The sequence below is a fragment of the Mustela lutreola genome, chromosome 7, assembly GCF_030435805.1.
Source record: "Mustela lutreola isolate mMusLut2 chromosome 7, mMusLut2.pri, whole genome shotgun sequence".
NCBI lineage: Eukaryota > Metazoa > Chordata > Mammalia > Carnivora > Mustelidae > Mustela > Mustela lutreola.
In genome coordinates, this window is record NC_081296.1 from 77,127,684 (window position 1) to 77,140,815 (window position 13,132).

A 13,132-nucleotide genomic window follows, 5' to 3' on the forward strand; every position below is an offset into this window, starting at 1 on the left:
TGCCACCAACCATGCGTTACCAGCATCCCCTTTCATTGGCGAGGAGCTCAGACCTGCATTCAAACTCCTCTACAAATCACATCTTTGAGGATTTCTCTCCTGGACTACCCAGTCAGGTCCAAGTTGGGAACAGAAAACACACCAGCAGTCTATACAGATAGAATTAAATTTTTTTTAAAAATTGTTTTTTACTTAGGTTTCCACCTCTAGAAATGAGGGAATGAAGGAAGAGGTGGACTTATTAAACATTAAAAAGTTTAATGTTTAACTCATACCTGAGGAAGAGAAGTGTCCAGCTGGCACTGATGCCTCGGGCGGGGCAGCGCGGGGAGATACAATGAAGCTGGCTCTCCAAGTGCTGGTAAAGCTGCAAACTGGATGAGCTGCTGTGGGAAGGTACTGCCTCTGCTGAGGTGAAGGTGTTTGTGGGCCCTCTTAGAAAAACTGCAAGTTGACAGGAAGCTTCCAGAAAGTTCCATAAATAAACAGGAAGGAGCAATCTCTTCTTTGTTATTCAGTCTTCCAGTCTCTCTCCAGCGCCCCCTAACAGGGGGCAGCTGGCAAAGATGAGATGTGCCTGCAGAATCTTGGCCCCAGCACCACCAAGCTTGGTAAAAAAAAAAAAAAGGGTGGGTTTGGAGATGAAAAGACAAGAGCTTAATAACGAATACATGTTTCTACTAGTTAAAAAAACAAAAACAAAGTATATTGCCTTAAAAAGGACAGACAGAATGAAGGCTCTTAAAAGCCAGGCATAGTTTTAATAATTTGTTTAACCAAGAAACAGCAAGAGACTGAAGGTTTTGGTGTTAGGCAAGTGGCACACGAGGAAAAAAAAAAAATGGCACCTTGGTGATTTGGGACCTTCTTTTTGGATGTCATTTTTCTTTCTCCATAGTCAGGTTTCAGGTAAGCCTCCCACAACCAGCACTCCCAGACTGTACCAACAGCACTAGAAAGGAAGTTGGGTAGACTCTGTTCATTAGTCTATGTAGAAGAAAATCACAGAAAAGACAAATATGTGTGTGGTAAATTTAAAACATACCTGCACAGGCGCCTGGTTGGCTCATTGGCTCAGTCAGTTTCATCAAGTCATGATCTCAGGGTCATGAGATCAAGACCTGAGTCAGCCTCCACGTGGCTGCTTGAGTCTCTCTCCCTCAGCCCCTCCCCTAACTTCTGAGCACATGACCCCACCCCCCAAAATAAATAAACCCTTTAAAAAGATTTTAAAAAATAATACATACCTGAAAATTCTTTGCCATTCCAACCATCAAGAGGAGTCAAATTTCCTTCCCTTTGAATATAGGTACACATGAGTGACTCACTTTAATCAATAGGTGTTGGATTTGGATGTGATAGGTAATATAGCTTTTACCTGGCTCCCTCTCTTAGGATGCTCAGTTTTGGATCCCAGCCATTATGCTGTGAGAAAGTAGGGCCAGGACTGAGATGCAAAAGTGAGACACTTACCTTGAGTGAAACATATAAGGGATGTCAAAATCTCAGTGACCTAGATGACCACACTGCAATACAATGTTTTTTATTTATTTTAAAAATACATTTGCTTATTTTAGAGAGCGTGAGTGTGCACACAAGCAGGGGGAGGGTCAGAAGAAGGAGAGAATTCCAAGCCGGTTCTGGCTCCCTGCTGAGCACATGACCACAGGGCTCGATCTCATCACTCTGTGATCATGAGCTGAGCTGAAATCCAGAGTTGGCTGCTTAACTGACTGAGCCACTGAGGAGCCCCAATACAATGTTTTTTAAAGCCTCTTGTGAAAGACCCAGGAATACATTATCAAATTTTTAAGAAAAGCATGGATCCATCCAGCTCTGTACTTGCACAATTCTCCTCACTTGTTTTACCCTAATTTCAGCCATCAGGTCCTGTTTACATAAAATTCTGACATTTTAATCATTATGGATTTTTGCATTAGTTCCATTTTTTTAAACGTCATATATCATGGTATCATTTATCTTGATTACTATAATGGGCTGAATAGAGACCCTCCCACACAAGGTTCATATCTACCCAGAACTTCAGAATGTGACTTTACTTAGCAGTAGGGTCTTTCCAGATATAATTAAGAAGTCTACTGGATAGGGTTGGTCCTAAACACACTGCTTGGTGTCCTTATATAAGGAGAGGAAGACCTGGAGACATACAGAGACACAGAGCAAACAAAGGGAAATAAGCCATGTAAAGGCCAAGGAAAGAACAGAGTTCTGCTGCCAAAAGCCAAGGACTGCCAGGAGGCCCCAGAAGCTCGAACACACAGCAAGGCAGGATTCTTCCCTAGAGCTTTCAGAGGGAGAGTGACCCTGCCAATACTTTGATTTAGGATTTCTAGGCTCCAGAACTGTAAGAGAATACATTTCTGTGGTTTTAAGCTACCCAGTTTGTGGTACAGAGTTATAGCAGCCCTAACAAACTGAAACAAGCACAAGAAGCTCTTTCTGGGCCCTTAAACTCAGAACTCCAGAGGAATGCCTCACTTGCCTCACCTGACCCTGACTAGGAGGCTTCTTTGTGGGGGGTTGGGGAGGGGGAGAGCCCAGGAATTCACTAAAACTTAAGACTTCCTGTGAAGTTTAAACAAAATCAACTTGCTTTAGATAAAGTAGATTTCCTGAAAAGAGACTTGCTTTAAAAAAATTTTTATTACAATTAAAATTACACAAAAGCAAATCAATTCATTTCAATCAAAATAACTCATGTTTACATCATATTTAATAAACTGTACAAAAATACATAAAATGTTTTCACATTGTGCTTCAATCATCATCTTCTTCCTCTTCATCACTGATCACATACTTCTTATGCTTTTTACTTGCTTTATCATCATCTTCTGCTTTTCTCTTTCCAGAAGGTTCCCCTTCCTAAACAAATAAAATTTTTAAAAATCTGAAAATCAATAGAAAATATTTCTAGGAAGATTTATCAAAAGTACTCTGAGCTGAATGATCCTCTGAAAACACAAAATAAAGTAATTTTTAAAATAAGAACATTTACCAAATGAATAAAACCAGTGGTGAAGGTCATGGCCAGTTCCCAGTACTAGAAGCATTGAAAAATGACAACTATCCAGAGCTAATTACAAACTAACTACAAAACAACCCAACTTCAGGACCGTAAGGAAGACCCAAGAAATTATAAGCAATCTCTTGGAAGGGAGGCCTTGTACATGAAGAATAGCATAGAGGGAAACTGGAAACTAGGTCTATCCTGGGAATAGTTGAGGCTCTCCAAAGAAGTCTGCCTGTTAGAACCACTGATCCTATTGAATATTTTTACTGTGATTGGGTGATTAAACTTTTCCTCTGCTTCCTCAGCATTTCACCTCTTTGTTATCTAAAATTCACTATTTTAGGGGCACACTCTGATGGCTCAGTAGGTTAAGAGTCTGCCTTCAGCACAGGTCATGATCCTGGGGTCCTGGGATAGACCCCATCTGGGGCTCCCTGCTCAGCAGAGTCTCCTCTCCCTCTGCCCCCCCCCCACCTGCTCGTACACTCTAATAAAATCTTTAAAAAAATAAAATAAAATTCAGTATTTTAAAGACCATTAATTTTTTAAAATAAAGATTTCCTATTTTGGATATACTAAAAATTCACATCATAAAAGTTTATAAAAATATTTAAAGAAGTTAAAGGCCTATTACACGAGTTCGCATTAGTTAAAATCATGTACCATGTTCTAATAGAAACAATTCAGGAAGTTATCTAAAAACAATTTTTACAGAAAGATTTCAAATATATCAACATCTAAATAATATCCAATAGTAACTAAAATGAACTGGTACAGAATATGACACTCCAGAACTGCCTTAACCGTCTTCCTCGTCAAAATTAAACAGGGTGAATAGTCAAAGGCTGAAGTTGGGGAAAGCCAGGCATCTCTGCTATAACCAGAGAAAGTTTCTGGATGCACAGGCTGGTGCATCTACTTCTTCTGATGGTCCCCATGGCTGGACTTCTGAGGAGCAGATACCATCCCACACTTGCTTCCTGCTTTATTATCCCAAACACATCCTCACAGACCTGAAGTGCCAAGGAGAATTCAAAGGGGAACGTTATGAACTCAAAAAGAGAGTCAGAAGTCCTCCTGCACTTCCTTTCCAGCTGGCAACAGTCAAGTTATCCAAACAGCAGTGCTGGAAGATGGATCTCACCCCAGGGTGTGACTAGTGCTCCTTCCTACCTCCTAGCCTGGAGCAAACCCAGATGCTTCCCTTCTCTCCCAACCCAACATCAGCACAGGCAAAGAGGACATTCAGTCCCACCATTTGTCTTTTCACTAATTTTCAGCCAGAAGTCTTAAACACTTTACATGCAAGCCCCCTGAGGCACTGTTCCCTACCTAAACCTCAGTTTATCCTTCAGCTCTAAAATTCTCTAAGGAGTTTAGTTTGAGTGAACTAAAGAACTGACATGGTACTTCTCACAGGTGGTAGAGCCTGAAACCGAGACACAGACTCTTAACTGCAGACAACAAACTGACGGTGACCAGAGGGCAGGGGGCAGGGGGTTGGGTGACACAGTGATGCGGATGAAGGAGGACGCTTGCTGTGATGAGAACCAGGCATTGTATCGAAGTGCTGCATCATTAAATTACTTGAAACTAATATTACAATGTATGTTAATAAACTGGAATTTAAAGAAAAAGTTGAAATAAAAAAGTATAAGGTGGTAGAGCCTGTTCTAAAGGATGCGGGACCGGGCCCAGTGGCTGGAGATGGTCAGGGCCCTCCAAACAAATCCAGATGGCACCAATCCTAATCCACGATTGGGGCTAAGACGCTCCAGAATTCTGCTTGGGAAATCCTGCAAGGACTGATTTCCCCAGCAGCTACAGGCAAGCACAGTAAAGCACAGCAAAGGCAGGTAAGACTTAGTGAATGCCATCCTTCAGGGAACCTCATATTGTGCAAGTAAAAATGTGGGATTCTACTCTACTGAACTGAAGTGGAGTAAATCCCGGCGCCATGTATAAGTGCAACAAATGACAGAAATATTCCTGTTAGACTGAAGTATACTAACATAGCCAGGAATGCAAGTCTATATAGACACAGGAACAGCAGCCCAGTTTTGAAGGAATTGTCTTCCAACAATTTAAAACTAATTGTAAATAACTGTAAATGTTTTTAAAACTCATTGACTAATTTTTTCATACTAATAAGCCAGTTGCCAGAGTTTATTTAACACAAAACATACCTAAGAATATATATAAATACAAGTGTCTTCAAGTATGAGAGGCCAACACCAAGAATGTCCAAGGGTTCCAGGGAAATATATTCAGAATCTCAATCATGGGAAATCCTATCCTGGAGGGCAACCTGGGGCTATGCTGGATCCAAGTCACCCATGGTCCCATAAACAGAGAACAAGGACCTCGAACAGGTAAAGGCAGGGTTGTCACGGTGGGGAACGCAGGATCGGTGAGGGAGAACTGGGAGAGGAACCAGACCACTGGGCACCACCTTCTAAGTAATCCTCAGCAGGTCACCTCCTCCACCTAAGAAAGCTGAGGACTGGCCATGATCCCTTCCTTTCCATTGTCTTCATGTTTCTTTCTACTTGGGTCTTTCCTTTTTCCAGTTTCTCCTCTTCCCATTTTTCTACCGTTCAATTTATTTAGGTTTTCTAAAGTTGTTTATTGCTTACAAAAGTAAGAGAGGATAAAAAAGCTACTTTTTCCCTTTCTTGTAACTTAGACCCTGTTGGGGAAGGGAAACAAGCATTTCCTGCTCAGATACTACATGTCACTGTGCTACCCACTTTTGTACCTGTTATTTATTATCATCCAACAACTCTGCAGGCAGCAAGCATAAATGCCACTGAAGAGATGAGAGAACAGACATAGAAATGTGAGCTGTCTTGATCAAGACTATACAAGTGGCCAAGAGTCAATAATCCAGTTGACTATAATCCAGACTCATGCCCTCCCACCCCCCACCCCCCCATCACAGAAAGCTCTGCTGATAATGGTAGTTCTCTGGGAACTTAGACTCTGCAAGTTCCCCAGCATCTCACCCAGGCTCCTGCTGTCTGGATGGGGCTTAACGTATAAACAGCTAGGAGGCATCCACAAGAGGCATTTGTAAGTCAGGAGGTTATAGGTTTTCCCAGCCTAGAAGGCGGCTACATGATGGATCACATTTAAAATCTTATTTCCAGGGCGCCTGGGTGGCTCAGCTAAGCCTCTGCCTTCGGCTCAGGTCACAGTCCCAGGGTCCTGGGATCGAAGCCCGCATTGGACTCTCTGCTTACCAGGGAGCCTGCTTCCCCCTCCCCTTCTGCCTGTCTCTCTGCGTACTTATGACCTCTCTCTCTGTGTAAATAAAAATCTCTTTTCTGAGAATACTAGAGAGAAACAGAAGTTCCATGGCAAATCTCAATTTTCATTCACAGTTTCCGCTTGCCAAGAAATAAAATAGCATCTGCTTAGATGCGGCTTCCCGTTTGCCAACAGTGCCACACACTATAAACCCATCATTAAGATGCTTCCTATATAATTTAAAACAAATAGGTTGCAGAATAGTAAGACAATTTCTGTCTAGTTATCTTCCACAGCACGCCATTTCAAACAAAGACTGGGAAATATTAAATATTGTGACTAACAAACAATAATGCAACATAGTACTCTGCTTCACATAAGAGCCTCACAGAAGTTTATAGTTCACAGAAAACCAAAACGATCAAAATACATTAAGACCACATGTAACAGAAATGCAACATCTATATGCCCTTCAATATGACAAAACAATCCCTCCCTCCCACTGAAAATAATTAACAAGAACGGGAAAATATAAACAACTCAATGTGATGGCAAGAAAATAAGGCATAATTACAGGCCAAAACTCAAGTTCATGAAACCAAGAGATAAGTAGAACACTAATGCAGGCTTTCTCCCTGAAGACCTTTACCAAACTGTGAACATCAGCTTTGGTTTTTATGCTCCATGGGTGCTGAGTACAGAAGCAAACGCCAGTTGGAGCACTTTAATAGCAGACCCCAAAGGACTACACCTTTAGTATAAAGGCAAACCAGAAATAAGCCCAGGCCCACTTCTTTGAGGCAATGATCTGTGGATTTTTTTGGTAAAGGGCCAGATAATAAATGTCTTAGCCTTTGGTAAGACACACAGTTTGTTTTAACTATTCAACTCTGCCCTTGTAGCAAAAAACATTCATAGATAACACATAAATGAATAAACATGCCTGGTTTCTAACAAAACTTAATTTAAAAAAATGTTTGGCAGGTTAGTGAGCTGTCATTGGCCACGAACAAGTTTGTATGAGCCAAGCGTAACGTAGAGAGCTGCTGAATCAATACGTTCCATACTTGAAACTAATGGAACATGGTGTGTCAGCTGTATACTTCAATTTAAAACAAAAAGTTGGGGTGCTCAATTTTCTCATATACACAAGTTTGTGTGTAACTGAATTATTTGAAGAATGAACAGGATTTTGGAGAAAAAAAAAATAACCTAGAACCAAGTAATATGAGAAAGCTGCTTCCACAGAATGAGAGTTAAAGTCACTGGCTGGATCACAGGATATCTGTCATCATTACAAAACAGAAAAAATTAATCAGTTCTAGGAAAATTCATAACCTCAAGTCAGAATTCTCACTTCCAGGTAATCTAAAAAGACCTCATTCCAGATAATCTAAAAAGACCTCATTTAAAGTATACTTTAAAGTGATCCCAGGTAGCTGGGGTGCCTGGGTGGCTCATTTGGTTAAGTGTCTGACTCTTGAATTGGGCTCAGGTCATCATCTCTGGATTGTGGGATCAAGACCTGCCTTGAGCTCTGTGCTGGGTGTGGAGCCTGCCTTAGATTCTCTCACTTCCTCTGCACTCCCCACTCCCTCTCTTAAATACATACATACATACATACATACATACATAACATGAAGTGATCCTAGGTGGCTGATATTCAATGTACCTAGCAGAGGCAAATATAAATCTTCTTTATGGGAATGCATCAATCTAGACACCTCAAAAATCCCCTTTGACCTCAGCTAAGTAAATCAATCACTTAATCCCAGGACACCAAGAGAAATAAGTCATCAGGAAATAGAGCCAGTAAATGGGCAATAAAATCACACATGTAAAGATTTCAGACACTGGAATTATCAGACATAAAAGACTATATACACAGGTTTTTAAAGACCTAAAAAGGAAAAACTGGAAATATGAGTTAGGGGAGAGTTTTTAAAATGACCAATTTGAAAAAGAAACTACAACTAAGCATTTTGTAAATGGCCAATTTGAGAAAGAAACTAAACTTCTACAGATGAAAACTAAAAATAAAAATTCAATGAAAGAGATTAACAACACGAGACACAGGTGAAGACAGGGCCAGTGAACCAAAAGAGGGCTCTAAAGAAATACCACAGAATGCAGAGACAAACACAAGAAAATATGAAAGACAGTTTGAGAGTTGTAGAGAACAGAGAAGGAACCACAGGCATTTAATCAGTTCCATAAAGAAATGACAGAAAAAATGGTACAAAGTATCTGAAAAATTGACAACCGAGAAATTTTCAGAACTAATGATGAATTCACATTCAGAAACAAATCCCAAACAGAAAAATAAAAGGAAATACCAAAGAGATGTCACAATACAATTCAAGAACACCAAAGGTAAAAAGAGATCTAAAAAGACTCAACTAAAAGAAGTCCTAGGGATGTAAGGAATAGCATGGTGACTATAGTTAAAAATACATTATTGAATATTTGAAAGTTGCTAATAGCATAGGCCTAAAAAAGGACCTTAAAAGTTCCTATCACAAGAAAAAAAGTTTGTAACTATGTCTGATGAATGTTAACTAGATTTACTGTGGTGATCATTATGCGATATATACAATTATTAATACAATCATTATACTGGACATCTAAAACTAATGTTACATGTCAACTACACCTCAAAAAAAAGACTTAAAATTTCTCAGCACCTGTATTCTTATCATTTGGAAAGGATACTATTAAAAACATAAATTAAAATATTTTAAAATTACTTTGAAATAATTTTTTATTATTTTGATAAAATTTAATTTAATACTACTCCAATACTATTTTATCTAAAGAAAAAAAAGATTTTTCTACCGTAAGAACTGTTTCTATAATTAAAAAATAAATATTGCAAATAAACAAAAACAAAAGAAAGAGAGAAGACATAAACCCCCTGATCTACCCCCACTGAATGATTTCTAGTTTCTAGTCAAGCCTTGGTAGCTCAGGACCCCGATATTTCCCCACAAGCCTTTCCATCCCCCTAGGATGCCCACCGGGCTAGTGTGCCCTACAAGCTAACACTTTCTTCCATACCCAGTGAGAGGTCTCCTCTGAGCAGCCTTGCAACCTCTGCCCGAGCACAGGGGTCAGACCCTCCTCTGGCTGCTCCTGCTCCTGTCACTGCCTCTATTTCACTGACTTTCAGCAAAGCAGACAGACATCTGTCTGTGCCTCTGGGCGGGAGTGGACTCAAGGACACAGGGTAAACCCCTAGCATTGAATACATTTGTTTTTACCTCATCACTGGTCAGTTTCTTTGCTTTGAGTAATCTTTGGGCCTTATCTTCTTCTGATCCCTCATCACTGTCTGACGAATAGATTCTGGCTCGTTCCTCTGAAAGCAAAGGAATTATTTGTGAGTAACTTTCAAAGATGGTGATCTGTTCATTTCTGGATTTTTCTTCTGATGATTATCTTTAGTTCCTTCTGTACCTTTTCCCAGAAGAAACAAATCCCTAAAAATTTTCTGATTTAAAAATAAATGTAAGATTAGTATGCTGAAGTGAAGTACTTACCCTCTCAAAATACAAGAATGGTTCATCTGACCAGTTTTAAGTATGAAAAAGGCTGTGTGCAAGGTCACTAGAAACACAAACACCAGTAACTCTTCCAGAACAAGCTACTGACACCCAAGTCATTCTTTCATGGGGGATAACTGTTAATTCCAAAATAAGCTTTGAAGATAAAAAACAAGCGGTGGCTTCCCAGTCCTGTAAAGACCATTTGTTGCCAGATGGACATTTCCAAAGGAGATGGACATGAGTAACAGTCTACATGGATGTCCCAGCCCTGGTGAAACTTAGGATGGAATCAAGCACAGCTGACTTTAGACCAACCCATTGGCAAGTGAACCCGGAATCTTCCCTGGGACTTAATGAACATTAATGAACCAGTCAGGCTTTTAATCTCTGGAGAACTGAATATTATCTCTCTCTCTACCTAAAAGCATCCTCAATTTTTTTGTTTTTATTCAGTTTTTATGTGGTTTATTTCCACAATTAATCTCTACTGTGGGAAATCAGCACTAACAAAAAAATTGTCTCTGTACTGTAGGGCCAAAATAAGTTAACAGGCAGGCAAGAAGGGTGTGATAGCTCCCGAGAACAAATGCAGTCACTGCAAGAAAAGGAGAAAAGAGTTTTATAAGATGGCACAGGGGAAATTCGAGTGTTCTTAAAATCTGTCACTCAGTAAGGACCAAACTAGGAGGCATGGTCCCCCGCGGTATTACCTTACGCTGTACAGTGGTTCCCAGAGCTCTATCAGGTTAATCTAGGGAGGACTGGAGTTTCATTTTACAGATGGGGAACATGATCTGCAGAGATATGAAGACACTTGCCTGAAGCTGAGGACTGGTAAGAAGAGTCACAATGGTTTTAGGTTACGTTTATGTAGTACTCGTATGTGCCAGGCACCGGGCAAAGTACTTTACATGTATTATGTCACTACATTCTCAAAATCACCTCACTTTTTAAGTACTATCATTATTAATAGGTTGTGGGTTTTTTTTTCCTGAGGAACAGGAAGTAGGTATAATTTTCCAGAAGTCATCCAACTGAAGAGCAGCAGAACTGAGAGCTGGCAGAGTCAGGTCAGGGACTAGGACAAGCCTTCTACCCCAGCTTCCATCTGCAGGCTGCAGGGAAATCTCTGGATGCAGTGTTGTGGTTGAGACCAATGCCTCAGGAGTCCGATGACCCTGGTTCAAGAACTGTCCACTTACCAACTCAACACTTACCATCTTAGCAATTTACCCTCTCAAAGTCTCTGTCCCCCCCAATAAGAACGAGACAGCAGTTCTTCCAGGCTCACCTCGAAGAATTCTGCAGTATCTAGTTCAGTAGCCCTTGAAATACATCACTCATTAATACCGGTTTCTCAAAAATAAAAAATCCAGGGGTGCCTGGGTGGCTCAGTTGGTGAAGTGTCCAACTATTGATTTCGGTTCAGGTTGTGATCTCAGGGTTGTGAGATCAACCTCCATGTGAGGCTCTGTGCTGGGTGTGGAGCTTGCTTAGGATTCTTTCTCTCCCCCTGCCCCTCCCACCACCAGCTCTCTCTAAAAAAAGAAATCAATAAAATATCCAGTGATGGCATTCAGAGTAGGCCAAATTCAAAGATAAATTCCTGAACCCCAAATTTATGAAATTAAACTTCTGCACACTCACCTCGAATGCCCCCTTTATATCGGTTTTTAATGGCAGCCAAGCTGATGGACTCCTCGCCTTCCTCCTCCTCATCATAGCGATCAGGTTCTAGGTAACTAGCACTCAGCCCCCGCTGGTGCTGTTTCTCTCTCATTCGGCGCTGCTGAGATTCCCGACGAATAGAAGCCCTCAAACGTTCTTCTTCTTTCTGCAAAGAAGCAAATAATACACTGAACTTTAAAAAATGAGCTAGTTTACTGCCCACTTAAACTACTTTTACTAGAAGGAACCTGTAAATGCCCAGCCCAGGATAATACCTATTTCTGCAGTCCTCCCCATGCCACACCCGTTACCTCACACCGTGATCACTCAGTGCAGTTGAGTTCCAAGGCGTGAAGGGAGCACAGGCTGAAGGGGCAGAAGGCCCCCTCATGCTAACCACCCAGTCAGATCTGGCACACACGTAGCCTCGGGAGCTGTAGTGTCCCCCCTGCTGCCAGGCAGAGCCCAGAGAGCAGCAAGCAGCCTGAGGAACCTCAGCCACGCCCAGTGGACACCTGAGGGAGGCTGTGTCTGCTGACCCAAGACAGACACCCGGCGCGCACAGGCTCCACCGAACTACAGTGGTGAGCAGATGGTCCCGTCTGGGCCCTTCCCCGCCAGAGAGCTTCCCCACAGCTCCTGATGACAGGACGGGGAGGCGCTGGTAGGGGAGGATCCCTGAGCCCCAAAGCAGAACAGTCACACACGTCCTCCGCCTGGCCATTCACAGTGTTTACAAGGTAGAGACAGAATATGAGAGGTCAGGGATATTACAGCATTTCTTTGAATTCCTCATTTAATTGCTATTACTGCACACAACATTGCTAGACATTCTATGCAGGGAACTTTTCATTAAAGTTGTACAGAGTATAAAAGAAAAATCACTGTTGGTACAACCGGGATTAACAACAACTAGCTCATTCCTTATGCATTTCCATGGAAACTGGGGAAGTGGGGGAGGACCTGGGGTATCTTTCAAGGTGGTCCAGAGGGCTCTTCCAATAATGCTGAGACCAGAGTCTGAAGGTTCCTGTAGCTACCTTGGCTTGAGGAGAAAAGGCTAGGAAATGGGGCAAAAAGTAACGCTCCAAAGCCAATGTGCCCCCACACTACTGGGTTAGGCACTGCTATGAACCTGGTTTAGTTAACCTGCCTCCATGAACAAAATATGAGAAGGAAGAGAAAGCAGAGGCCCAGGGCCAGGCCATCAGCAGAATCTAAGAGCCAGAGTGTCTTTGCCTCACTGTGCTCTGGTGCACTCGGGAATGGAATCCCATGAAGCAGGCAGGGCAATGCATGATATCTAGCAGGTATCAGAGAATGAAACTATTCAGCTGCATACAGCTTCTTATAGCAAGTGCTGCACGAAAGGCCAACGGAGTCAATATACACGTACACCCTCATCACTGAGGGATGGTGCCCTGCACGGATGCGCGCCTCACCAGCAGCTGTGGCAACTCAGAAAGGCACAGCATTATAAACGGACCTTTGCCCGATTCTCCTTAGGTGTTCCCACTTAAACTTCTTGTCTGTATTTATTCTATTTTAGACTACATCACTAGCATTTCTACTACTTTATAACACAGACACAGCTCAGTGAATCACCTCTGAAATTCTACACCAATGTTCAGATCCCTTC

General features: G+C 41.7%; 1 protein-coding gene across 1 annotated transcript in view; it reads right to left on the bottom strand.

The window, feature by feature from the left end:
- Window positions 1-2,645: 2,645 nt before the first annotated feature.
- The window catches only part of LEO1 (LEO1 homolog, Paf1/RNA polymerase II complex component), a 44,328-nt gene continuing 33,841 nt past the window's right edge, over window positions 2,646-13,132 (bottom strand). Inside the window, exons 10-12 of the mRNA XM_059181562.1 lie at window positions 11,473-11,659; window positions 9,541-9,638; window positions 2,646-2,883 (exon numbers count right to left, since the gene is read on the bottom strand). Coding sequence (XP_059037545.1) covers window positions 2,779-2,883; window positions 9,541-9,638; window positions 11,473-11,659 — 390 coding nt within the window. The 3' untranslated portion in view covers window positions 2,646-2,778. The remainder of the gene's footprint in view (window positions 2,884-9,540; window positions 9,639-11,472; window positions 11,660-13,132) is intronic.